This window comes from Colobus angolensis, unplaced genomic scaffold (assembly GCF_000951035.1).
Source record: "Colobus angolensis palliatus isolate OR3802 unplaced genomic scaffold, Cang.pa_1.0 Scaffold7, whole genome shotgun sequence".
In the NCBI taxonomy this organism is placed as follows: domain Eukaryota; kingdom Metazoa; phylum Chordata; class Mammalia; order Primates; family Cercopithecidae; genus Colobus; species Colobus angolensis.
The window spans coordinates 16,642,354-16,670,326 of record NW_012120709.1 but is presented as its reverse complement, the minus strand read 5'-3'; the positions used below and the strand labels follow the sequence as shown (position 1 = coordinate 16,670,326).

General features: G+C 36.3%; 1 protein-coding gene across 4 annotated transcripts in view; it reads left to right on the top strand.

The window, feature by feature from the left end:
* Positions 1-27,973, top strand: part of RDX (radixin) — a 96,329-nt gene that overhangs the window by 43,624 nt on the left and 24,732 nt on the right. For 2 of the 4 annotated variants that reach the window (XM_011926685.1, XM_011926687.1), the window contains 5 exons: positions 6,030-6,160; positions 16,621-16,781; positions 18,040-18,132; positions 20,785-21,027; positions 22,238-22,398. In XM_011926685.1, coding sequence (XP_011782075.1) covers positions 6,030-6,160; positions 16,621-16,781; positions 18,040-18,132; positions 20,785-21,027; positions 22,238-22,398 — 789 coding nt within the window. Of the gene's footprint in view, positions 1-6,029; positions 6,161-16,620; positions 16,782-18,039; positions 18,133-20,784; positions 21,028-22,237; positions 24,825-27,973 lie in introns of those variants that run through there. The other 2 variants (XM_011926686.1, XM_011926688.1) reach the window with 2 other exon arrangements.

The window sequence follows — 27,973 nt, the reverse complement described above, 5'->3', positions numbered from 1 at the left end:
GATAGACATTGTTTTAGGTATAGTAGTTTGAAATTTTCAAAATTGTTTTACTTGTGACTTGTATTTCTTAATTTTTTCAGGGTAAGAGTGTGCTGAATATTTAACTTTGAAACAATGTCGGTGACATTGTAGAACACAACTGGAATGTCACTGTGCCACGTAGGGTAATGTCAGTACTCCCTGCCAAAGACCCTCATCTTTTTAACTCTGTTTCTCTTAGACTTAAAAAAGAAACAGTTAAATATATTAGATTGATGATTTTTAAAATTGAATGATAGTGAATAAAATTCATATCAACCCTGGAATCAGATTACTGGGTCCAGTAACATTTATTCCCAAATCTGGTTTTAGATTAATTTCAACTTTGTGCTTTATTGAAAAAATTTAGAGGCCAGACTAAAGTTAACCTGTATTGCATAAATCTTTATGGAACAACGTGATACTTGTAGAAATAGAGCAGGTCCTTAAAAAAAAATTGAAGAGCCCTAAACATACATATTTTAAATATTGGATATAAGGTACTTTGTATCTAGTAATTAAGGAAGCCATCTGCTAGATACCGTTTTGCTACTATATTTTTAGGTTTTATATTGAATGATTTTTTTTCTTATTCAACAACTGTTCTGTGTAATTAAGAGATTTTATTGATTTTTACCTATTTTGTAATATTAACTCAAATTATCTGCCTTAGAGAAGTTAACCACATAACAAAACATTTTTTATATGGGTATGAAGCTTGTCAATAATTACTGATCCCACTATTAAAGATACTAAGTTGGTGAGCTGAGCATGGTGGCATGTGCCTGTAGTCCCAGTTGCTTGGGAGGCTGAGGTAGGAGGATTGCTTGAGCACAAGAGTTTGAAGACAATTGGGGCAACAGGCAACATGCAACATAGTAAGATCCTTTCTCTTAAAAAAAAAAAAAAGGTAATGATGGGTTGTTAACTTTGACGGGCTGTGTCCTTTTTTATTGTGGTCATGTGCTTTAGCATTACATTGTGGTTCTAATCTTAAATGCTTTTTAAAAATACTCTTTATTGGGCTTTACTTTCTATACAGTACATTCTTATTCATCATAGCCTTGCATTTGCCTCTGTCAAAGGGAAGACTTCTTTTAGTTTCTACTTAATTTTTTTTTTTTTTAAGTAGAGACGAGGTTTCTCCATGTTGGTCAGACTGGTCTCAAACTCCTGACCTTGTGATCTGCCTGCCTCGACCTCCCAAAGTGCTGGGATTACAGGTGGGAGCCACCGCGTCCAGCCAGTTTCTACTTAATTTTTAAAAATCATCTTAAAGCTTTCACTGTCTCTTTAAGGTCTTCTAGCATGAGATAAATGAGGAATTACTTTTTCTACAGTTCCTATATCTCATACTCATCACTCTGTATTATGCCTAACTGTTCTGCTCATTCATAATGTTGGTATGTTATTTACATTCTCAACTTACTATATTTATATGTCCTCTGTTTCATGGCTTATAGAGGAGTACTGTATGGCTTCTAGTACAGGTAGTGTGTTTACTTAGTATCATTTGGTAATGGTGCTATATTTTAGTTACTCTAAGGCTTAGATGGAAGTGGAAGACTTAAGGTTCTTTTTTGGCACAATAATCCATAGCCCGGATAAATGTTAGAGTTCTTCATTAGTAAGCATTTATTGGCTGCTTTATACTTAGTTGGAATTCAGTAACTTTTATTCAGTTTGAATGCCTAGGAGATACATTATTCTAGTCACCTAGGAATTGGCAGTCTTTCAGAAATGACATGCTGAGTCCTTTATTCCCTGCTTTACGGGTCAGAGAGAGAGAAATGGCAACTGTATGTGTGGAAACAATTTGGATTAAGCCCACTGGCAAAGTAGCCAGCAGACATACCTGGGAGAATGCTAAGCGGTGTGCTGCCTGTGCTGCTAGACTCTCTTGGGCAAGAACAGTAGTTGGGAAAGAGTAGCAAAGAGACCTCTTTCCCTACAATACTTTGGTATATTTGGCTATATTTACTGCCTATAATTTTCATAACTTTGGGGTTTTTTGGCAATGAAAATGACCTTATACACGATGGGTGGTTATTACATGTAGTCTTTGCTCTTAAATTATTTGCATCCAAATTGAATTATGACTCATAATTTTTGCACGTTTTTGTATGGCTAAAATTGTTTCCACATGTAAAAACTGAAAGCCCCAAGTTTACAGTTTAGAGTTACATATCCAGGCACCAATTGTAGGTTAGCTGTGGGAGATTCTGCATCAAGGCTGGCTAGTGTCATACAAAGAACACATGCTTTGGAACTAGATAAATCTGAGTTTGACTACTCTTCTAACATTCATCAAACAGGTAATTTTGAGCCTGTGTTTCCTTGCTGTTAATATGAAAATAATATTTTTACCTTCAAGGGTTTTCATAAGAAAGCATGACAGTGGTATACAGGCATTTAGCAAAGTACCCGATATAATAAAAAGTAAACATTATAGTAATTCCTAATATTATTATAAACTAAGTTGGATATGTTTTTAATATTCACGGAAGAAAAATGTAATTGAACCCGCTTGATCTTTAAAAAGTAAGGTATTCTAAAGTAATTTTTTGCATGTTAATACAAGGAATAATAGTTTATTAATGTTATTTATGTCCTTGAAATAGAACAACTGCGTTGAAATGAGTGTTTTCAAACCCAAACTCCAAATAAAAATATCTACATCTATTGTTAGAATTATCACAAAAGACTTCGTGAGGAAAGTGGGACTAAGGCTTGAAGGTTAGAGAGAGGGAGAGATATGTTCAGAATAAGCAGCCAGTATAGATGAATATGTAGAGATAAAAATATTTGTGATGTGCCTATGGGCCAGTGAGGTCCTCTCAAATGAACAGCATTTTGGGGGAGCAGCAAGATCTTCTTGTTTCGTAAAGGAGACAAGACAGGCCTACAAAAACTAGGTATCACTGAGTAATGTAAAGAGTTGAAGGCATTTGTATTATTGGAATGAAGTGTTGGCTGGAGATGGCTATAGTCAGGGTAGGATTCTTGTAAAATGTGAGATACGAGCCTCACAGAGTACGGTAAACTACAACATGTTTTAAATATTATTATCAGGTTAAGTATCTGCTATATACTTACTGCATTTTTCAATAGGAAGACCATTCACCACCCCCTCCCAATCCCAACTTGCATGTAGCCAGATTATCTTGATTCTCTCTTTTTGTGCTTCCATATCTCCTTCACCTCCATCCCTGAAGAACAAATGAAACATCAGTAGGGAAAAGGTAAATAAAACCAGCACATCCATCTCCAGAAAGGGCCATATATGCCAGAGCTGGATCTGAAAGGCTCTTAGTTGGTGGAATATGATGGTAGCCTTCTGGTTGAGATCTGGTTTGCAATGTAAGTCCTCGAGAATTGTCTTGGGACTTTGGGAAAGGAGTAGGGGGAAGATAGTTGGCTTGGGAACTGTGGCAGAACTGGATGTGATTGCATAGAGGCTGGGGAGTGGTTGGGTAGTCTAATCAACATCCTAGGGTGGCAGACAACCTGGCATGGAAAAGAATAGCTTTTGGCCATACTAGCAATTACTTGAAAAGTACTGTGCTTTTGCTTCTTTAGCTTTCATACAAAGCCTGGTGTTTTAGCTATCTGAAGAACACAGAAAGGTCAGCAGCCGCTGTGGGGGCCACCAGGCCTTTCTTTTGCCCGGAGAGATTGGGAAACACAAACTTTCCCTTAAACTCATGTCTTCGAGAAGTGTGGAAGCTTGTAACTCCTTAAATCTCTTTGCCTGTATATGCTTTATCAATTGAAATAGGATGAAGAGAAAGAGGTGAATGTCCTGCAGAGTGAGCCCAAGTACTGGGGTTAGGAATAGTTACTGGCTCTTCCTCCTTGCTGTTGAGAAAGTACCTCATAGGCATAGGGAACTCCAGAACAGAGATGGAGCTTCCCTTGCATGAATGACCACTAGGCCCTAGTTTTTTTGTTTTTTATTTGGCAGGGTCTTGCTCAGTTGCCTGCCAGGCTGGAGCACAGTGGCGTGATCATAGCTCACTGCAATGCTGACCTCCTGGGCACAAGTGATCCTCCCATCTTTGCCTCCTGAGTAACCAGGACTATGGGTACACACCACCATGCCTGGCTGATTTTTTATTCTTATTTTTAGAAGAGATGAGGTCTCGCTATGTTGCCCTGGTCTTGAACTCCTAACCTCAAGCAGTCTTCCCACCTTTGCCTCCCAGTGTGGTGGGATCTTAGGCATGAACCACCATGCCCAGCCTCTCTAGATTCCTAAATGGTGGGAGGATTCATTAAACTAGCAGTGAGGTGTGGTGACCCTTCATGTTTTGACTTGGTGCACTAGGAGGTCACCATCAGTGTCTGACCTCTTGCTGACTTGTGACACCTCTACTTGTTTGCCCCAAAGGGGAGCTCTCTTTCTGTTTTAGGGGCAAATGGGTATCTAGGAGCTGCAGGAATTTTAAAATTTAGGTTTATAAATAAGGGAGAAATCTTTGATAGCAAAACTTTGCTGATAAATTTATCAGAGACTGCAACTTGAGAAACTACAGAGTTTTTTGCTTGAAATTCAGAATTGACAGCAGCTGGCAATGCTGTCTTTTTGTGGAACATTAAAGCATACTCAGGTAAGTTTCAGAGATGGAATCATAACTGATTTTTTAAGTTATTAAAGTAGCGATTTGAATATTGATTCAACTTAAGTAAACAATATTGTCTGATAAGAGTTTCCCCATGTGACTTTTATTTCTGTTTATATTTTTGGCCCCCAACATAGATTCTGACCCATGGTAGTCTCTTGGTAGATGTTTGATGAATGAATTTGGCAGTATTATTTAAAAGAAACACTCTCATCAGGCCCATGGCAGATGCAGCTAAATGATCAAGGCATTTTTCCCACTGAGCTCTGATGATATTTTTTAAGATCATTAGCCACCTACTATCATTCTAATGGAATTGTGAAAGGAAGTGAAATTGATTTGTCATCTTGTATCTAGGCATAAATGGGTACTACCCAAGAAACTAACTTGGATTAATTCGTTTTTAATGATTGAAAATTGTTGCCCTCCCTGTTGTAAGATACATGCCTTTGTTTGCTCCCTTTAGTCCTTTATTATTTCCCCAGTGGAGGGCTCCTGTTAATCTAAAGATGGCATTTTTGGGGGGGCATGGCAACTGTGTGGTTAACTCTTTTGGTGCTGACATTTAATTTGTTGTCAGAGTTCATCCCATATGCAAATGGTAAATCTAATTTTTCTCCCACTAAAGTGTGCCATATAAGCATGTTCTATACAGAGGGATATATTTGACAGTTATACTTTACTAGCAGTTTTGTAAACTCATCTTTTGAAGATGTTCCTAAATGTCTAAGTTTTTTAATATTTTTAAAAAATAGTCTCAATGGTCTTTATTGTGAACTCACAATAAGTAATACATTGGAACCCAGCACATTATCTACACACATGAGTGTATGTATGTCGTAGTCCTGTACTTTTAACTATATATACTATTTTGAACACAAGTATAATACAATGAAAACTCTGTTAAAATATTTATGCTGTCGTTTCTTCTTAGTCGATTCAGTTAGTTCTTAGGGTTCACGTGAATAATATTTCCAATTATTACTATTTTATTTCAATAGTTTTTGGAGTATAGGTGGTTTTTGGTTACATGAATGGGTTCTATCATGGTGAATTCTGAGATTTTAGCGCACCTGTCACTTGAGCAGTGTACACTATACCCAATATGTAGTCTTTTGTCCCTCACCCCACTCCCAACCATTCCCTCTCAAGTCCCCAAAGTTGATTATATTACTCTGTCTTTGCATCCTCATAGCTTTGCTTCCACTTTATAAGTGAGAACATACGGCATTTGTGTGTTCTGAGTTACTTCACTTAGAATCATGGCCTTCACCTTCATCCAAGTTGCTGCAGAAGACATTATTTTGTTCCTTTTTATGGCAGAGTAGTATTCCATCACATGAATAATATTTCTATTAATTTGTAACAGCAATTGCAATTCCTTTTAAGGGCACAATTAGAGAATGAAAAGAAGAAAAGAGAAATAGCAGAAAAGGAAAAGGAAAGAATAGAACGTGAAAAGGAAGAGCTAATGGAACGTCTGAAGCAAATTGAAGAGCAGACAATTAAAGCCCAGAAAGGTAAAAGCTTCTTTTTGAGAATGGATTAAAAATTATTATTGCTCTGTTGTCAGATAGTGGTATTTTTTTTACTACTCTTATACCTTATTTGTTATATAGGACAATTGTGTATTTAATTGCCAAATTAATGCTTAGTAGAATCACTTCATAAACATGTTTCACTAAGACAGATTCATTTAATATAGTGCTGATGTTTCTCTTAAACACGCAAATATTTTTCTTAGTTTTTTATTTTAAACATGCAAATATTTTTCATATGTATTCTTAAATAATTGTAAATGACTGTATATATGGGCTCTATAAACAGAAAACACATATCCAATACATTATGGCATTTAAACAAAAATAAGCAATGCTTTATGGCTGTATAAGTAAGGCATTTAAGTAATTTAAAGTAATTTAAGCTATTCTGACTATATGAACTTTTTTGGAACTCAGTTCCTAAAAAGGTTTTATTTTATTTTACTAGAAAATACACAACACAGAGATGTGTTATTTTTTTTGTTTGTTTTTGGTAATATGTTTGGAAGAACTTACTTCTTAGGCAATATATAACCATAGTGCTACTGTATATAGAAAGGATACACTGGATTTATAATATGTGGTTTATATTAAGTAACTTTAGGATATACTACTTTCACTCAGCAAATAGTGGAGAAAGCAAGAAAAAAAAGTATTGCATGAATAAAATGTTTTTCTCCTCTCTAAGCAGCAAGCTCTCAGAGGTAACATGAAGTCTACACTATTTATAAAAGCTCTATTTAATAACCTGCTTTCCTGCAATTGGTGAAACAAGCTATTCAGTTCTGTTGGAAATAGCCAGCACGGGTTGAATATCCCTTGTTTAATGCTTGGGAACAGAAGTATTCCGATTTTGGGATATTTGCATTGTCCTATTGAGCATTTCAAATCTGAAAATCCAAAATCTCAGCTTTTTTTTTTGAGAGACACAGTCTTGCTCTGTCATCCGTGCTGAAGTACAGTGGCATGATCTTGGCTCGCTGCAACCCTGCCTTCTGGGTTCAAACTGTTCTCCTGCCTGAGCCTCCCAAGTAGCTGGTATTACAGGCGTACTCCACCAGGCCCAGCTAATTTTTGTATTTTTGGTAGAGAGAGGGTTTCGCCATGTTGGCCAGACTGGTCTTGACCTCCTGACTTCAAGTGATCCACCCGCCTCGGCCTCCTAAAGTATTGGGATTACAGGCGTGAGCCACCGTGCACGATCCTGGGCATTTTCTTTGAATGTCATGTTGGTGCTTAAAAAGTTTTAGATTTTGGAGCATTTCAGATTTCAGATTTTTTGGATTAGGGATACTCAGTCTTTAGTCTTATTTAAGATATATTTTGATTTCTAACACCAGCCTGCTGTGGTGGAGACATACTCTTGAGCAATGAGTAGAATAATTGTAAGGGAGAGTAGCTAGAGGGGAAAGCCACAAAAATTGCTATAAATGCACAAGCTGATTGATCATTTCAATTCCAAGAGGATTAGAAAAATACTTCTAGGAGAATAAATAGTAATAACCTAGGTTTTATTCTCACTCATTGGAAGACTCACTTCTCAGAGCCATGAAAGCCCTAGAAACTAATTCAGCTCAATGCCCAAGGGTAGTAAAGCATTTGTTTTCAAACCACAACTCAGGGGCAGAACTCGTTTCCTGAGTTGCACTTGGTGCTGTTTCTGCCACCCTAGGTACCTTTTTAAAAAAATCGATCAGAAAAGACATTTATGAAGTGTTCCTACTTTGTGCTGCATTCTAGGAATACAAAGATTTAGCATAGATGGGAGTAAAGCCTGTAATTGACAGAAATACATACATAAACATATTAATAAAGTGAGATAATGTGTGCTAAGTGCCATGTGAATAGTATAGGCAATGCTCCTAGAGGAAGAATGCTGTAAAAAATGTGGATTGTACTGAAGTAAAGTTTAAAAACATTACTGATCTGATTTTAAAGAAAATATTAAATCATGGCACTTTATCATTGATATGTTTTCTGGAGAAAATAGCTATTTACTAAATCTTTCAATCTCATTTAGGGTATATAATAAAAATGTTAATGATTTACAAGTTAAGAAGCACTAGAGAATATAAAGAAGAAAGAATAGAAGAAAGAATATAAAGCATTCCTACCAAGACAATTTCAAATCAGTCATCTTAAGGCAAAGGACATCCAATTTTTTAAAAATTTCTTCTAATAAAGCTTGCCCAGGCTGTCCTAGTCTGCACGATTGTCTTGTAATTTATGCTAATTCTCATACAAATTCAGTAACTTTGGCCATATCTAAGTCGTGATTTAATAGACCAATTTGTAATTTTTTATTTAAGAAGAAACTTTTTTATACTTACTTTAATTTTATTTAAATTTTTAAATTTGAAGTCATTATTTTAAGTGAATCATTAATTAATGATTAATCAGGGTCTCATAATTAATCAGGGTCTTTTTCTGTTGCACGGGGTGGAGTGCAGTGGTGTGATCAAGGCTTACTGTAGCCTCAAACTCCTGGGCTCAAGTGATTCTCCCGCGTTGGTGTCCCAAAGTGCTGGGATTATAGGCATGAGCCATTGCACCCAGCCTTATAGTTGTATTTTTAAAAAACAAAAATTTGGCCAGGCGTGGTATCTCATGCCTGTAATCCCAGCACTGTAGGAGACTGAGGCGGGCAGATCACTTGAAGTCAGGAGTTCAAGACCAGCCTGGCCAACATGGTGAAACCCCATCTCTACTAAAAATACAAAATTAGTGGGTACCTGTAATCCCAGCTACTAGGGAGGCTGAGGCAGGAGAATCACTTGAACCCAGGAGGCAGAGTTGGCAGTGAGCCAAGACTGCACTACTGCACTTCTGCCTGGATGACAGGACAAGACTGTCTCCAAAAAAAAAAAAAAATCGTTGAAGTAGAGAGAGAGTAATATACATATTTCTCAAGTATGAGGCTCAATTTTTACAAAGTGAATTTACTCCCATAAGTGCCCTGAACATGATAGAGAAATTATCTGCCCTCAGAGTCTCCTTTTCTCTTTTAACCTCAAATGTGATTTCTGTCATTCTAACTTATACCATCATATAGAGCTTAGTTTTGTTTATCGTTTTCTAATAGCTTTGTTGAGATATAGCTTATAATTTACATACCATGTAATTACCCATTTGAAGTATGTAGTTTAAGGGTTTTAAGAGTTTTTAATGTATTCACAAAGTTGTACAGCTATCACTATAGTCAATTTTAGAACATTTTCATTATTCCAAAAAGAAATTCCATACCCATTAGCAGTCTCTCCCATTTCTTCCCAGTACCCCTTCCCTTTGCTCTAGACAACCACTAATATTTTTCTAAAGATTTGTCTGTTCTAGACAATCATATGAATGGAATCATGCAAAATGTGGTCTTTTGTGACTGGCTTCTTTTGTTTAATATAACATTTTAAAGGTTCGTTCATATTGTGGCATTTATCAGCACTCTACTCTATTTTTCTTTTCTTTTTTTTTTTTTTTGAGATGGAGTCTCGCTCTGTTGCCCCAGGTTAGAGTGCAAAATGGCATGATCTCGGCTCACTGCAACCTCCACCTCCCAGGTTCAAGCAGTTCTTCTGCCTCAGCCTCCTGAGTAGCTGGAATTACAGGCACCCGCCACCACACCCAGCTAATTTTTGTATATTTAATAGAGACAGGGTTTCACCATGTTGGTCAGGCTGGTCTCGAACTCATTTTATGGATATGGTATATTTTATTTGTTTGAAATCTGATGTTTTTGATTGTTTCCACTATTTGACTAAGGTGACTAATGCTGTTATGAACATTTGTTGTGTAGGTTTTTGTTTTTCATATGTCTTCGTTTCTTTCGGGTGTATACCGGAGGAGTGGAATTGCTGGGTCGTGAGGTAACTGTGTTTAACTTTTTGAGGAACTGCCACATTGGTTTCTAAAGTGACTGTACCATATTACATTCCCACCAGCAAGTTTGATTTCTCCACATTTCACCAATACTTGTTAATGTTTGTCTTCTGGGTTATAGTAATCTTAATGGGTGTGAAGTGGTATCTTAGTTTTTATTGCATATCTCTAATACTTGGTGACGTTGAGTGTCTTTCCATGTGCTTTTTGAACATGCATATTGCATGTGTCCCTTTTTTGTTTTGTTTTTTTCTGAGACAGTGTCTTGCTCTGTCACGCAGGCTGGAGTGCAGTGGCATGATCCCAGTTCACTGCAGCCTCAGTCTCCGAGGTTCAAGCAATTCCCATGCCTCAGCCTCCCGAGTAGCTGGGATTACAGGTGTGCACCACCACACTCAGCTAATTTTTATATTTTTAGTAGAGACAGGGTTATACCTTATTGGCCAGGCTGGTCTCCAACTCCTGGCCTTAAGTGACCTGCCTACCTTGGCCTCCGAAATTGCTGGATTACAGGCCTGAGCCACTGCACTCAGCCATGGATCAGTTTTTATTCCTGTTACTAATGATTGAAAGTACATTTGCTCTATGCCCTTACCACTTGTTCCACTAGTTTATTGTTAGGGTTTGGTGTTGTTAGCCATTCTGGTGCATATATAGTGAATATACAGGTTGAGTAACCCTTATCTGAAATACTTGGGACCAGAGGTGTTTTAGATTTTAGATTTCAGGTTTCTTTTTTTTTTTTTTATGGGAATATTTGCATTATACTTACTGGTTAAACATCCCTCATTCAAGATTCCAAAATCTGAAATGCTGTCAGTAAGCATTCCCTTTTGAGTGTCATGCAAATGCTCAAAAAATTTAGGATTTTGAAGTAATTTGGAGTTCAGATTTTTGAATTAGGATACTCTGTCTGTAGTTATTTTCTTGATTACCAGTGATGATAAGTATGTCATGCTTTTCAGACCACATGGTCTCTGTCCCAGCTATTCAGCTCTGCTATTGCAGTGTGAAAGCAGCTGTGTACTATAATACCTAAACAAATGAGGGTGGCTATGTTCCAGTAAAACTTTTTTTTGGAGACAGAGTCTGGCTCTGTCGCCCAGGCTGGAGTGCAGTGGCCGGATCTCAGCTCACTGCAAGCTCCACCTCCCAGGTTCACGCCATTCTCCTGGCTCAGCCTCCGGAGTAGCTGGGACTACAGGCGCCGCCACCTCGCCCGGCTAGTTTTTTGTATTTTTTAGTAGAGACGGGGTTTCACCGTGTTAGCCAGGATGGTCTCGATCTCCTGACCTCGTGATCCACCCGTCTCGGCCTCCCAAAGTGCTGGGATTACAGGCTTGAGCCACCGCGCCCAGCCTTCCAGTAAAACTTAATTTACCAAAAAAAAAAAGCATTGGATTGGGTTTACTCCATGAGCTATAGTTTGCTAACTCCTGCATTAACTCAGTTAATTGGAGAGGAAACAGCAGAAACCGTTTATGGAATACATGACTGTTAAAAACCTTCCTTTTTTAGAAGAGACTGGAGTACACCTGATGTTTTCAGAGTTCATTTTAAATGTTTTTTAAAACTTACACTTTTATACAATTCTTAGTATACCACAAAATACTACGCCTTACCTGTCATTTTTCAAACGGACCTTTATTACAAAAAGCTGATAAAAATGAATATTGGGGAATGTTTCAAAATTTAACTTTGTAACCCAGACTTATTTCTCTTTTGCCTCATAGTACAGAAACAATTTTTATTATGTTTTATTATGGGAGAAAATAAAGCATTGAGGTTTTTGGCTTTTAAAACAATTTTTTTATTTTTATTTTTTGTTTTTTGAGACAAAGTCTTGCTCTTGTCCCCCAGGCTGGAGTGTGATGGTGCAATCTTGGGTCACTGCAACCTCTGCCTCCCGGGTTCAAGCGATTCTCCTACCTCAGCCTCCCGAGTAGCTGGGATTACAGGCGCCTGCTACCACGTCTGGCTAATTTGTGTATTTTTAGTATAGAGACAGGGTTTCACCTTGTTGGCCAGGCTGTTCTCAAACTCCTGACCTCATGTGATCCGCCCGCCTCAGCTTCCCAAAGTGCTGGGATTACAGGTGTAAGCCACCGTGCCCGGCCAGTTTTTTGCCTTTTTAAGTAATGTAGTTCGTTGATACAAAATATATTGGGAATGTTGTGCAGCCATCACCACTATCCAGCTCCATAATTCTTTTCATCTTGTAAAACTAAAACTCTGCACCCATTAAACAGTCCCCATTTCCCTACTCCCCACAACCCCTGGCAACCACCATTCTACTTTTTGTCTTTATGATTTTGAGTATTCTGCCTGTATAAGTGGTATCATACAGTATTTGTCTTTTTGTGACTGGCTTATTTCACTTAACATAATGTCCTCAAGGTTCATCCACGTTGTAGCATATGTCGGAATTTCCTTCCTTTAAGGCTGAATGATATTCTATTTGTATACTACATTTTGCTTACCTGTGTATCTGTTGATGGGCACTCAGGTTGCTTCTGTGTTTTAGTTATTGTGAATAATGCTGTTATGAACATGGATGTTCAGATACTGCTTTGAGACCCTGCTTTCAATTATTTAGTTATTTGTTTGCTTGTTTAGACAGAAGATAAAACCATGAGCTTTGTGGGTATTGTTTTATATATCAGTCAATCAGATGAAAAGAATTAATCATAAGAAAAGTTTGAGGCTGGGTGCAGTGGCTCACACCTGTAATCCCAGCAGTTGGGGAGGCCAAGGCAGGTGGATCACCTGAGGTCAGGAGTTTGAGACCAGCCCGGCAAACATAGTGAAACCCCATCTCTACTAAAAATACAAAAATTAGCTGGGTGTGGTGATGCACGTCTGTAATCCCAGCTACTCAGGAGACTGAGGCAGGAGAATTGCTTGAACTTGGGAGGTGGAGGTTGCAGTGAGCTGAGATTGTGCCACTGTACTCCAGCCTGGGCAACAGAGTGAGACTCCATCTCAAAAAAAAAGAAAAGTTTGATAGGCCAGCTTGATTGTCTAAATTTTAGAAGGTAGATTCTAAAATGAGTAATCCTAGAATTTAGCTATGGTAACATACAGTGCTGTGTACATTTTATAGCCAAATGGCCACATAGAATTTTTATATTATTTATTTTTTATTGAGGTAAAATGTACATATATAATACAGAATATACACATCTTTACCCTTTTTTTTTTCTTTTTTCTTTTTTTTTGAGACAGAGTCTCACTCTGTCGCCCAGGCTGGAGTGCAGTGGTGTTATCTTGGCTCACTGCAACCTCCGCCTCCTGGGTTTCAGTGTTTCTCCTGCCTCAGCCTCCCGAGTAGCTGGGGTTACAGGCGCCCGCCACCATGCCCGGCTAATTATTTGTATTTTTAGTATATACAGGGTTTTGCCATGTTGGCCAGGCTGGTCTCGAACTCCTGACGTGAGGTGATCTGCCCACCTCGGCCTCCCAAATTGCTGGCAGTACAGGCATGAGCCACCACGCCCAGCCATCTTTACCATTTTTAAGTATACAGTTCAGTAGTAATAAATACATTTATATTCTTTTTTTCCTCCCTTCAGTTCCCTCCACCCACTTCCTGGCCTTTGGTAACCACCAGTTTATTTATCTTTATGAGATCCACCTTTTTAGCTCTGACATATGAGTGAGAACATGCAATAGTTGTCTTTCTGTGCTTGGTTTATCTCACTTAACGTAATGGCTTCCAGTTCCATATTGCTGCAGATGACAGGATTTCATTTATTTTTGTGGCTGAATAGTATCCCATAGTGTGTATATACCACATTTTCTTTATCCATTCATTTATTGATGGGCACTTAGGTTGACTTAATGTTTTGGCCATTGTGAATAGTGCTGCAATAAACATAGGAGTACAGCTATCTCCAATGTATTGATTTCCTTTGTTTTGGATATATACACCCAGTAGTGATATTGCTGGATACTATGGTAGCTCCGTATTTTTAGTTTTTTGAGGACTGTCTATAGTGTTCTACAAAGCGGCCTTACTAAATTGCATTCCTACCAACAGTGTATGAGTGTCCTTTTCTCTACATCCCTGCCGGCATCTGTTACTGCCTTTTTTTTTTAAACAGAGTCTTCCTCTATTGCCCAGGCAGCCTTCACCTCCCGGGTTCAAGTGATTCTTAGCCTCTGCCACCCAAGTAGCTGGGATTACATTCATCACCATGCCCAGCTAGTTTTTGAAAATTCCAAAGTCCTGGGATTTACAGGTGTGAGCCACCTTGCCCAGCCTTGCCTGTCTTTTTGATACAAGCCATTTTGACTGGGGTGAGATTATATCTCATTGTGGTTTTGATTTCTATTTCTGTGATTATAGTGTTTAGCATTTTTTTCATATAGCTTTTGGCCATTTGTTCGTCTTTTGAGAAGTGTCAGTTCAGATGTTTTGCCCGTTTGTAAATGAGACTATTTGGTTTTCTGCTATCGAGTTTGAGCTCTTTATATATTCTGGTTATTAGTCCTTTTTTAGATAGTTTGTAGACACTTTCTTCTGTTCTTTAGTTTATCTCTTCACTTTGTTGGTTGTTTCCTTTGCTGTACAGAGCTTTTTAGCTTGATACAATACCCATTATCTCTCTTTACCTGTGCCTTTGAGATCTTACACAAAAAAACTTTACCTAGACCAATGTCCTTTTTTCACTTCTTTGGGTAGATTGATTCCTAGGTGTTTTACTTTTTTTTTTTTTTTAAGCTATTGTAAATGGAATTGCTTTCTTGGTTTGTTTTTCAGATTGTTTACTGTTGGTGTATATAAATGGCTACTGATTTTTTTTTAATTTTAGTTTTTAAGAAGAGATGGTGCCTCACTCTGTTGACCAGGCTGGTCTCAAACTCCTAGCCCATGTAATCTTCCCACCTTGCCCTTTGAAAGTGCTGGGATTACAGGCATGAGCCACCATGCCCAGCCCTGATTTTTTAATGTTGATTTTGCAACCTGCAACTTTACTGAATTCATTTATCAGTTCCAGCAGTTTTTTTTTTTTTGGTGGGATCTTTAGGTTTTTCTAGGTATAAGATCATGTTATCTGCAAATAATGTTAATTTGACTTCTTTCTTTCCACTTTGGATACCCTTTATTTCTTTCTTCTTTCTTCCTCTTCTTTTTTTTTTTTTTTGCCTAATTGCTGTGGTTTTTGTATTATTTTATTAAGAATTTAAAACCTAACCAAAGAGTCATTCTTCTCCAACCCTCTCAAAACCTTCCAAGTGTTTTGTTTTGTTTTGTTGTTGTTGTTGTAGTTTTTGAGACAGAGTCTCGCTCCGTTGCCCAGGCTGGAGTGCAGTGGTGCAACCTTGGCTCACTGCAGTCTCCGCCTCCTGGGTTCAAGCGATTCTTCTGCGTCAGCCTCCCCAAGTAGCTGGGATTACAGGCGCCCACCACCACGCCTGGCTAATTTTTGTATTTTTAGTAGAGATGGGGCTTCACCAGGTTGGCCAGTCTGGTCTCAAACTCCTGACCTCAAGTGATCCACCCACCTCCGTCTCCTAAAGTGCTGGGGATTACAGGCATGACCCACCATACCCGGCTTAAAACCTTCCAAGTCTTAACTGCAATTACTTAACTAGTTCTGATCAAGACCAACAAAATTAAGGACAGTAAGTAAAAGCTCATAACTTACAATTAGCTATCAAATTTCGTGACATACAGATTTTCTTAGTATACAGTAAGGGAGAATCATTCTTTGTAGGACCTTGTACTGTCTTAGTAGGTGACATTCTGTTGTGTTCTGTCACAGGGCTTAAATAATTGTCAAAATAATATTTAAAGTTAGAACTTTTAAACTCTCTTAAAAATTTATTTTCCTTTCCTGTTCAACTCATTGGAATAAGAAAAGAGATTTGATTTAGTGATCTATACACTTAAGGATTAAAATTCATGTTATTTATCTCCCAATATTACTTATCTTCATGCCGTAGGAAGTGACATATACCAGTAACTCACATTTTTCAATAACTCATATAATTCACATCAAAATTCCTATTTTTGAGTCAGTAAATACTGTTTTCAATCTTAATTTCTTGGATTTACTTATTAGTTTAGGTAAGTAAAAACTTAATGGAAGTGTTAAAAATGTATTATAGATTTCTGAAACATGGCAATTTGTTTACTGAGGTCAAAACTTTAGATGGAGAGATTATTTTTTAAAAATAAAATAAAGTTATGTGCTTGTAGCCTTTTTACATAACTTGAATTGCAAAAGATTTTCATTTCTCTTCAAAAATTATTAGGCTTTTGCCAAATTAGAAATGAGGTATAGCGCCTATAGTCCTAGCTACTAGGGAGGCTGAGGTGGGAGGATTGCTTGAGCCCATGAGTTAGAGGCTGCAGTGAGCTATGATTGTGCCACTGCACTCCAGCCTGGGCAACAGAGCGAGACCCTGTCTCAAGAAAACAAAGAGGTACATACGTATTTACATGTATGCTAATTTTTGGAAACTGAACAGATTTGATTTCTTGCTACTATTTTAGCTTCTTTTGATAATGAGAATGTTTGGAATTAATCACTATTGGGGGGAATACACATATTTCACAGAACTAGAAGAACAGACTCGAAAAGCTCTAGAACTGGATCAAGAACGAAAACGAGCAAAAGAAGAAGCAGAACGGCTTGAAAAAGAGCGTCGAGCTGCTGAAGAGGCGAAGTCTGCCATAGCAAAACAAGCTGCCGACCAGATGAAGAATCAGGAGCAGCTAGTAAGGAACTGTCTTCTTAGAGAAAAAAGTTTAAGTAAAAGCATAGAGTGAACCCTCTAAAAAGAAAAAACAAAAAGCAACCATTTTGTGCTTTCTGGAAAGCAAGCCGAAAATAACATGTAACTTAATAACAAAGTATGGACAAAAACCTAAAAATTTTGTTTCTGCCTAAACAAAAACCTAAAAATACAAAAGAATAAGATATTTTTCTGTAAATTATTTGTAAATGGAGTCTATTGTCAGCAAAAGGTTCTGATTCACTTTGACATTGGACAGATTCCACAAAAAGTCAGTTGGCATCTTTTGCTTTAGATAAATTAATATAATATGTTATAGTTCCTATGAGATAACTATAGGCCATAATTGGTTGGGGTTTTTTGTTTATGTAGTGGACTTGCAAATAACGAGGTATAAGCATGTTACTTAAAAGATCCTGGATTTAAATATTAGTTCACACATGCTACTTGCTATGTGTGTGTCTTTGGGTCTTTCTGAGCCTCAGTTCCCTGCCTTTGAAAAGAGGAATGATGGCTGGGTGCAGTGGCTCATGACTGTAATCCCAGCATTTTGGGAGGCTGAGGCAGGCGGATCACTTGAGGTCAGGAGTTCAAGACCACCCTGACCAACATAGCAAAACCCTGTCTCTACTAAAAATACAAAATTAGCCAGGCACAGTGGTGCACACCTGTAATCCTAGTTACTTTGGGAGGCTGAGGCAGGAGTATTGCCTGAACCCAGCTGGCGGAGTTTGCGGTGAGCTGAGATCGTGCCACTGGGCTCCAGCCTGGATGACAGAGCGACACTCCGTCTGGGGAAAAAAAAAAAAAAAAAAAAAGGAATGATACTACCTGTTAGGATTATTGGGGAATTAAATGAGATGATCTGACAAAGTGCCATTTAAAGTATATAGCATTATATAAATATATTTTCTCTTTTGTAGACTTTAACAAATAGTTTATTGATGAAAGTTTTTTTAAAAAGCTTTTAAGTTACACATTTTAAGTTCCTGCTACTGAAAGCAGGATTAACTGCTTGTCTGTAGAATAATAGTAATCTTTTAATTTTGTCTCCTCCTTAGCTCATTAGTTCAAGGACTTATTGTAAATAAGCTATTTGAGATCTTAAGAAATACTGTATTTTTTTAAATGGAAGACTGTCTAAGAAAAACATAAACAGCCTAAGCATGTACATTAAAGCTTTGTTGACTTACAAGATTATTCAAAATATGTTAATCTTGGAATTATATTGTTTACTTTAGGCAGCAGAACTTGCTGAATTCACTGCCAAGATTGCACTTCTAGAAGAAGCCAAGAAGAAAAAGGAAGAGGAAGCTACTGAATGGCAACACAAAGTAATCATTTGTTCATTTGCTAGCTTTTATTGAATAGCTTTTGTACCCAGGATTATGCTGACTTTATAGAGATGAATATAAGTTACTGTCATAATTTAGAGTGGGAAAAATACTTGTGTATGTGTATTGTAAATATTTATCTACAGATATAAACTAAGTACTTTGGGAACACAGAAGAGGTGATTAATTTCTGTGGGGACCAGAGAGTTGTTGGGAGACCCGTATACATTTAAGCTCGGTCTTGAATAATGAATTAAATTTTGGGGGTACGAAAGATTGGGACGTAAGATTGGGAATAGTTAAAGACTGAAGAGGTGGCCATTCCAGACAGAGGGAACTGAATGAATATAGGAAGTATGAATGTATGTAATAGATTTGAGGATAACCAATAAGCAGCCGAAGCTTCGTGTTGTTCAGAAATGTTGGAAGATGTGGCCCTCAAGTTAGATAATAGGGAATTGTGAAGGGCTTTAAATAAATGCTCTGCTACAGCAAGGCAGTGGGAGTATCGATTGACTTGGGCTTAGAAGATTTCAAAACAGGATTGTAACATGATCAGATATGATTTTCTAAAAACCATGTAGTGATCAGTGTGAAGAAAGGATTGGGATAGTGGATACTTAAGAGATAAAGACCCAAACTGAGGATGTGGAAATGAGAATAAAGAGGAATGGGAAGAGATAAGAGACATTTTGTGGTAGACACAAAAGGACGTGGCAACCAGTGATTGGATATGAAGTTGAATTATTTTTATTGTTTTAGAGACATGCTGTTACTCTGTGTCCCAGGCTGGAGTGCAGTAGCACAATCATAGTTCATTGCAACCTTGAACTCCTGGGCTCAAGGGCTCCTCCCACGTCAGCCTCTGCAGTAGCTGAGACTAGAGGCATGCGCCATCATTTTTATTTTTGTTGAGAATGGAGGTCTTGTGGTGTAGCCCAGGTTGGTCTCGAACTGCTGGCCTTAAGCAGCCCTCCCCTCTCAGCCCCCAAAGTGCTGGGATTATAGGTGTAAGCCACTGTGCGCAGCTGATACTGAGATTTCTAATATGAGTCCTAAGTAGATGAAATCACTATTGTCTAAAGTAGCACACAGTTGTAAAATCAGGCTGTGGTTGGAGGGATGGGGGACTATAAGATAATGAGAGTTTAATTCAAATGACAGTAACTCTTAAATGAGAAGATATACCCAAAGATGATATTTAGTTTTAGAAGATGATTTTTCTACAATAAAATGTACTTATACAGAAAACAGTTTTCTTTTACTCTGAAGTAAATCATAAGGTTTCTTTTACTCTTAAGTAAATTTTAAGTAAGTAGCAGTTTAAATTTCATTGGGAAGTTTTAGATGTATTGAAAATTAGTTGTATATAAATAAAACTACAAAAGGAATTCCACTGTTAATTTCCCAGTTACTCTACTTTGTTATTAGAATTTTTTAGATCCCTTTAGGGATGATTTGTGAAATTTAGAGACACGTAAACTTTAAAAAAAATAGCATATTACAAATGTCAAGTCTGTGAATTATAGAAAATTAGGAAATGCACACAAAAGACAATTGTATTCCCATAAATTAGGGGCAGTACTGCAAAACCTTAGTACATATCCTTCCAGGATACTTCCTGTTTATATATTCAACGTGAAATCTTACTGTATGTACTATTTCATTTTAGTGTATTTTCATCTCATAGAATATTAGGCTATATTCAGAATTTCCCAAAAAGTCTCATAGCTAATTTGCCAGACAAGTGTTCAGAGGACTTTGCATTATCTCTATTTGCTGTAAGTCTCTTTTAATGGAGGGCAGTTTCTCTTTGTATTATTTTGATTTATTGAAGGGACCTACAGAATGTCCCAGCTCCTGTATTTGTTTAGTTCCTTCCTTGTGTCATTGACCTTATCCTTTAACTCCAGTATTTCCTGTGAACCGGAAGTTAGATCTAGAACCTGGGGAATTCAAATTAAATGTTTTTGACTACAGTGCATCAGAGGTGAGAATTCTATATAATTTAACATCTAAACTGGAGCACTTTTGAGAAAAAGGGGATATTGTTCATAATTACACCAGGACAACAGTGTAACAGGACTTTTCCAGGTAAACCAAGATAATACGATCACCCAAATAATTAGTGATGTTAGATATTTCAGATTGTATCGTATCAGAAGACAGTATGTAGTTAACTCACCATTAGTATTTGTTAGTGATCATTGGATTTGAGTAACAACAGTCTCATTCCTCCATTTTTCGGTTACATTTTCCCCTTGTGGCTCAAATAAAATCTATTGGGTATGGGATTCTTCGGTATTATACGAATATCCATTTCTCATCAGCTATTTGCACAACAGTTTTAGCAAACCATTGATAATTCTTGCCAGAATTAGTACTTCTTTTTTTGCATGTATGCTTGTTTTTCTTTTAACCTGTCACTGACTTGAAGCTTGCAGAATTAGTAATTCTAATAGGATTTGCATAATAATGCTTTTGATTTTCTCCTTTACCTGTTGGCAGTCTTTTATGAAAATAGAGCTTTCATAAATAGGGCTTATTTCATTACCTTGAAATATAGTTTCTGTTAAAAAAGCAGTATAACTTGATTGTTTTAATTACTAATTTTTGAAGTAAGTTGCTCATAAACGTATTTTTAATGTTCAGGCTTTTGCAGCCCAGGAAGACTTGGAAAAGACCAAAGAAGAGTTAAAAACTGTGATGTCTGCGCCCCCTCCACCTCCACCACCACCAGTCATTCCTCCAACAGAAAACGAACATGATGAACATGATGAGAATAATGCTGAGGCTAGTGCTGAATTATCAAATGAAGGGGTAATGAACCATAGAAGCGAGGAAGAACGTGTAACAGAAACACAGAAAAATGAGCGTGTTAAGAAGCAACTTCAGGTATTTAAAATTTGCAGTTGTATGCACATTTGAAATATAGTTTGCATTTTCCCCATCTTAGACAAACTTGGTTAAAAAGAACATAGAAGTTTTAATACTGACTGGCCTTGTGATTGGTTTGTGGGTATTTGGCCTATAGTCGTTATTTCATTTCTTCCATTGTGTGAACCCATTAGCAAATACCTGTTAGCTTTGAATAAACAGACCTTAATTAGTGAGTTATTTAATTACAGCTTGACCCATTTTAAAAGGTATAAAGTATTGTAATGTTGTGTTGAAAAACAAATGAATTTAGTTTTTAATCAGTAATATGTATGTTGAGGGCCAGGCGCAGTGGCTCATACCTGTAATCCCAGCACTCTGGGAGGCCGAGGCAGGTGGATTGCTTGAGGCCAGGAGTTCAAGACCAGCCTGGCTAACATGGTGAAACTCTGCCTCTACCAAAAATACAAAAATTAGCTGGGTATGGTGGTATGAGCCTGTAATCCCAGCTACTTGGGAGGCTGAGGCATGAGAATTGCTTGAACCTCAGAGGTGGAGGTTGCAGTGAGCTGAGATCATGACACTGCACTCCAGCCTGGATGATAGAAGTGACTCTTTCTCAAAAAAATAAAATAAAATAAAATGTATATTGGAAAGAATGATAGTTAATATACTATGTTTAAGACATTGCATAATCTTAATTATTTGTTCAAATTTTATATTGGCAAAAGGTCAGTATATTACATGGACATAACTAGGTCAAAGTAGAGGATTTTAATATTATGAGAGCTTTCTTTTTTCCCAGTAAGTTATCTAATACTTCAATTGTTGAAATCTTTAAATATTAAAATAAGGTGATAGTTACAATAAATATATTAAGACTTTTGGAGAAGGCTTCCCTTGAGGTATAGATTTTAAATCTCATAGTAATATTAGTCTATAATGGCTGTATTGAACTTTTTAGCCATATCAAATACTAGATGTGAAAGTTAAGGACATTTAGAATAATGTACAAAATACCACGGTTGATAAATGTGGAAATGAAAGGCCATGTGTACTCTTCCCTTACCACTGCCACCACTATTGCTAAAGCAAACTTATACACTAAAGAAAAAGGTTTCACAGCAGAAATGATTTGGTATATCTATTTATGCATCTTAAAGCCATTTTCATAAATTTTTTTAAATCTCAGAAAATAATTGTTGTACTTTTTTTTTTTTAAATATAGGCATTAAGTTCAGAATTAGCCCAAGCCAGAGATGAAACCAAGAAAACACAGAATGATGTTCTTCATGCTGAGAATGTTAAAGCAGGCCGTGATAAGTACAAGACTCTGCGACAGATTCGACAAGGCAATACAAAGCAGCGTATCGATGAGTTTGAAGCAATGTGAGAGCTGTTATTTTGCATATATGTTCTTCATAAGCTGAACCACCAACAGAGAAAAGCAGGCCTTTGCAGATATGATGGAATGCATCCCACCTTGCCAAAGCACTTATACCGGTTTGACTGTGCTAGCTAAAAGACAGATTTAAGGGGAGCTCTTCAGCATTAAGGCAGTATGATATCATGCTTGGTTTTCTTTTTCTTTTGGTCCAGGGAATGGAGAATGGTGTTCCATTGCCTCCTTTCACATTTTTTTTCTTTTTTTTTTCTTTTCTGTTGAAGATTAACACTAATTATCATGTCTGACAAATGTGTATGTGTGGTTTCAGTTCTGTGTACATTTTAAAGGATAATGGTGATGAACATTTTTTGGGTTTCCCTTATCCCTTCCATATTTAACCTGTGTGTATTTCCACATTCTCTCTCACATTTTCTCAGTGTGCCCTTCTCTTATCTGCCATGTCCATAGCCATAATCCCACCATCATACAGATCAGGCAGTGTTTAAAATGGTGGTAGGTAGCACAGTGGACAGTCTTTGATCATTATGTAGAATAAGGCTATGAATCATGAAAGAGATTAGAACATTTAATAATGTATGTACAGCTGTTGGTTATTTTAAATACAAATTTAATTGCCTTATTGGATATTTGATATTTGGTTATTTAATCACAGTCATCTTTAACAGCTTACATTGATTGGTGTTTTATCTCCTCTAATCCTTTGATGGCTTTTTTTGCTTACCATTTCACAGAGGTTTAGTCAGCAGTAGTAGCTCCCTAGGAGAGTTTACTGATTAAACAGCCTCTGCAAGATTTTTAAAGTTTTGTTCTTTTATAGACTGATTTAGAAAAACAGATGATTAGTAAAAAAAGAAAATATACATTTGTCGGTAACTGATTTTAATTATTTTTTAAAACCTGGACCTTTCTGGAAGGGCAGCATATGAAAACATCAGTCCCGAGGAGGGGACAACAATACTACCTCACTACTACACCTGCGATGACTGGTTGTTCAAACACAGTGGAGTGTGTAAGCTATATGTTTTATAATTCATGATGATAGCCTTGATCATCAAGAAATACTTTTGAAATTTCATTTTCCCTCAGAATATCTTAGAGTGCTAAATTTTTAACTGCCTTTTTATTGAGTCAAACTGTGGGATTCTGATTTATATTAAAATTGTAAGCTCCTCACTGGTATACTATCATCCTGGAGGGCTGTGGTATGGCTGAGTAAGAGGGGGAATGAGACAGAGAGACTGTTTGTGTGTGTGTACGTGTGTGTGTGTGTGTGTGTGTGTGTGTACTCTTGTGTGTATGAGAGAGAGATGCTAACCTTGTAACATGAAGAATGTCTGTACCTTGATATGATAGTTACATAATCATTATATTTGGCTTCTAGATCACTGTGCTTATTTTTTTTTCAATCTCTGACTAAAAATACTTAAATTTTGTTTGTTAATTCTATTTTAGAAATTATAATTTTAGTTTATATTAATTTCAGTTATATCTTACTGAAGAAATCTTTCCAGTCAGAAGGAGGTTCTAATATTCACATGTTCTAATACTTTGTTTATTGTAAAACAGCTAAATTTGGAGATATGTAAAGCCTTGTTTTCTCTGTGTGGTTCAGCTGCTTTCCATTTGGTATTACACAGTCAAATTTACATTTATTAAAATTGCCATTTTATTAAACATTTTCATGCACAGTAGATTCAAGTTGTGTCTGAAAATATCTCTTGTGTTTTTTTGATTTTGCTGACTTTAGAAGGATTAATCTGGGCAGACACTATGAAAAAGGTTGCGTTTAATATATTTTTTGAACTTCGTAGGACAAAACCTAGCTGGTTAACCTTGAAGTGACTGTTGTACCATGGTTGTGCACGTGCTTCAGAATCCTACGGAAGACAATGTTCCTACTTGCAGTGTACATCAAAGGAATGAATGGTGGACCCTACTATTCATGTTTTGAAACATAAATGTTCACTTTAAAGCAATTGCCATAATAGATAAAAACCTGAACTTTCATTGGATTTTTGTTAATTTTCCTCATTTTGAATTATGTGCACTACCATAGCTACATCAGTTTGATACAGTATTGAAAAATTATCAGTTATATTTTGCTGTTTATGATCTATTTGTAGATTAGGATTAAAATGGATTTAATCCATTTTTAAGGCTGTGTGAATTTTTCTAAACAAGAACCATTTGCAATATGGATTTCATAGAGATTAAACCAATTATAACTTATCATTAGCAGTCGCGAGCACATGTTCATATAGTCAATGTAAAAATACACTAATGAGTATTTGGTAAATCCCAGTAGGCTTTTACCATTAGCATAATTTTGTGTTGTACAATTAAGTTACAATTACATCTCTAATTTTGGATAATATTCATTGGTTAACAATAAAGTGACAAAAGCTCATGCCTTCAAGGTCCACTGTTGTTATTTAACATGGATTTCTTGTATATTTCTTGAAAATTACAATCTTTATCGGAGCCATGAATCACCACATCTTAAAAGTAAGAAGTAGATAGGAAATAATTTTAAATCCTCATAGATCTACCCTTTCCCCAAAATGATACCTCTTTGGTATGGAAGTAATAGTGATTAATTCTGTGGAAAAGTTAAACTATTAAATTAAACTGACTTTCTTGACAACAAAATGTAATTTAGGGTTTCCAATCATTGCCTTTATCGTATAGTAGTTAGTTTCTTTTGCCTGAGGAAGATACAGTTTTTTGTCATTGATTCATCTCACTATTAACATTTCAACATTCTTTAAAGAACTGTATGCTAAGTATATTTATTTAAGTACAAGTTCTTATTTTGAAGCTATATTATAGAGCAGTTACTATAAATCTAGAAGTTGATTGCCTTTTTCAAGTCTTCTTACTAATTTTTTACTTAAATAAGTGATAAATCTATAAAAATAGTAAAAGCCCAGATTTTTTTGTTGATAGTAATATTTAACTGTCACTTTTATTTCTGTTCTCAAGGACACATAGTGATTTTTTTACTCTGATCCTGTCAGAAAATGGAATTTTAAATAATATTTTGCTTTATGTCTAGAGTTTTTAAGAGCTAGAATGGCCCCTTATAAAATTGTTACATTTTATTAAGTCACTCTTATCATTAGAAGTGTTTCAATATTATTTTGTTTTTTTTTAAATCCCACTGTATTCTGTTCCAGTATTGATCACCTTGTTGATTGTTAATGTTTTTAGAAATGAAAAAATTTTTTTAATTCACAGGCATCCCATTTTACATATGCACAGTAAAAACAATTAGTCTTAAAAGTTAAAGCTTGAAACTAAAGTCTAAGGGATTACTAACTTTAGCATTAATATACTGAACCAATGAGTAAACCAAGCTTAGATACCATTATTAAGAATAAGAGAAAACAGTTCAGTGTGGAGCTGTACTGTTAGGTTCCTCTCTTAAGTCTGTTCTAAATGAACAGAACTTTAGCATTTTCTTATTTTGTACCACTTCCATTTTTTTTAACCTATCAAATATTCTAATGTGATCTGTCACATGGAATGACAATATTCTAGCTCATACAAAAGCTCTTTGGATTCTGCAAATGTTTTTGATAACTTTATGAAGTGTTCAGGCAGCCTGACTCCCCACAGTCTACACTAGTAACTAGGAAAAACTGGCTGCCTATCATGTTCCATGTGTTACAGCTTACCACATTCTTATCCTTAGCTTTTCCAATTAAATAATTTTAACTCCCAATTTTTCCTTAGTAGACCTACCTCTTACTATGTCCATCTATCAAGATTTAAGAACTACCATTTTCCCTGTGGAAAGATCATGGCTGTGTGGTACAGCTACTTTCCATTTGTGGGTAACAGACACTCAGATTTACATTTATCTGTTAAAATTGCCATTTATCTCCTTAATACTTTGACTTCCCGTAACCTCCGTGGTACGAGAGTTTTCTGATTTGGGGTTATATATACTACTTTAGGAGTTGAAGTATTTCCTACACAATTTTTACATTAAAGATCTTGACTAAGGTGATACCCCATGACACAGCCTTTGCATTCAGGTTTATGTTTTGGCTGTGGAGATCCCTAGCTACTCAATGGCTCCAGGTTCTTATTTAATGGTCATCATTTAGCCAATATGTTTTTATTAAGTGCTGGCTATATTCAAGGACTTAGAAGCAAAATTAGGATGATTGTGACCCTTTGTTTTGGCCTATATAGGGAACTTCAAATATTAATTTATTTTAGCTCTTAGATCATTTCCATTTATCTATTACAATATCATTTCTTTTAAAATGGCAATGCCATATTGTTGATTCCTGTTATTTGTATGCCCAGATTCCTCCATGTTTATAGCTAGCTAGTTGCTTCTATCAGTGCAAATCATTATTTTTACCACCCTATTCTAATTGTTCTTCGCTTTTATTTAATCATTATTTTAAATATTTGGATTCATTTTTATATTTATGCATGCCATTTAGTTTGCTCCTAAAAATAGTGATACTGGTTTTAGTTTTTTATTACTAAATCAGCATAGCCAAATGTCCATCTTCCTACTGGTAATATGCAATCAGAATTTCTGAGATTATTTATGTGACTAGTTTTGGAAAAGTTTCTTTTGATGAAACATGGATTTATTATGTGAAATTCTTGCACTGTGTTACAATGTGTGCTATGATATCCCTTTTATTTTTTTTCAACTTAAATATGTTTTATATTATTTTAGACCTAGGAGTCATGTGTTTTTTAGAATCATGAGGGAATATATATCTCCTCCCTCCCTTTCCTTTTATATATATTGAAAAGTGTATGGAATTCAAGTCTAGCATTTGAATTCTGTATGCTGTCATTGCATTTACATAATTATTTACTTTTAAATTTTAGCTGTTTTCATAAAAACAGTTTTGAGATGAAGGAAACTTACACAATAAAAGGAAGATTAATAAGCAGGAAAACTAGTAACTGACAGGGAATATGAATGAATGCTGAGTATACGTTTCTCAGGTATGCTTATTTTCTGATAAATTACTTAATTTTCATTTCATAGGCCAAATTTTAAACACCAGTTAATAAAGTTATTCTAAAAGAGTCTCTAATTTTAAAAGTTTTTCTAACCTAGGAAGACTCATTTTAGACCCAACTGACAAACCAGTCAAATATGATTAATTGGTAATATCTGTATTAAATATTGAGAAGATTAATAAAGTTAAAAGTTTACAGTTGAATCTTTTTTTATCATGGTAAAATATACATAAAATTGATCATTTTAACCATTTTCAAGTGTACAGTTCAGTGCCATTAAGTACATTCAGGTTGTTGTCTAACCGTCACCACCATCCATCTCCAGGACCTTTTCATCTTCCCAGACTGAATTGTGTACCCATTAAATGATAATCCCCCATTCCTCCCTCCTCCCCAGTCCTTGGTGACCACTTCTCTATTTTCTGTCTCCATAAATTTGATGTTTCTAAGTACCTCATAAAAGTGAACTCGTGGCCGGGCGCGGTGGCTCAAGCCTGTAATCCCAGCACTTTGGGAGGCCGAGACGGGCGGATCACAAGGTCAGGAGATCGAGAC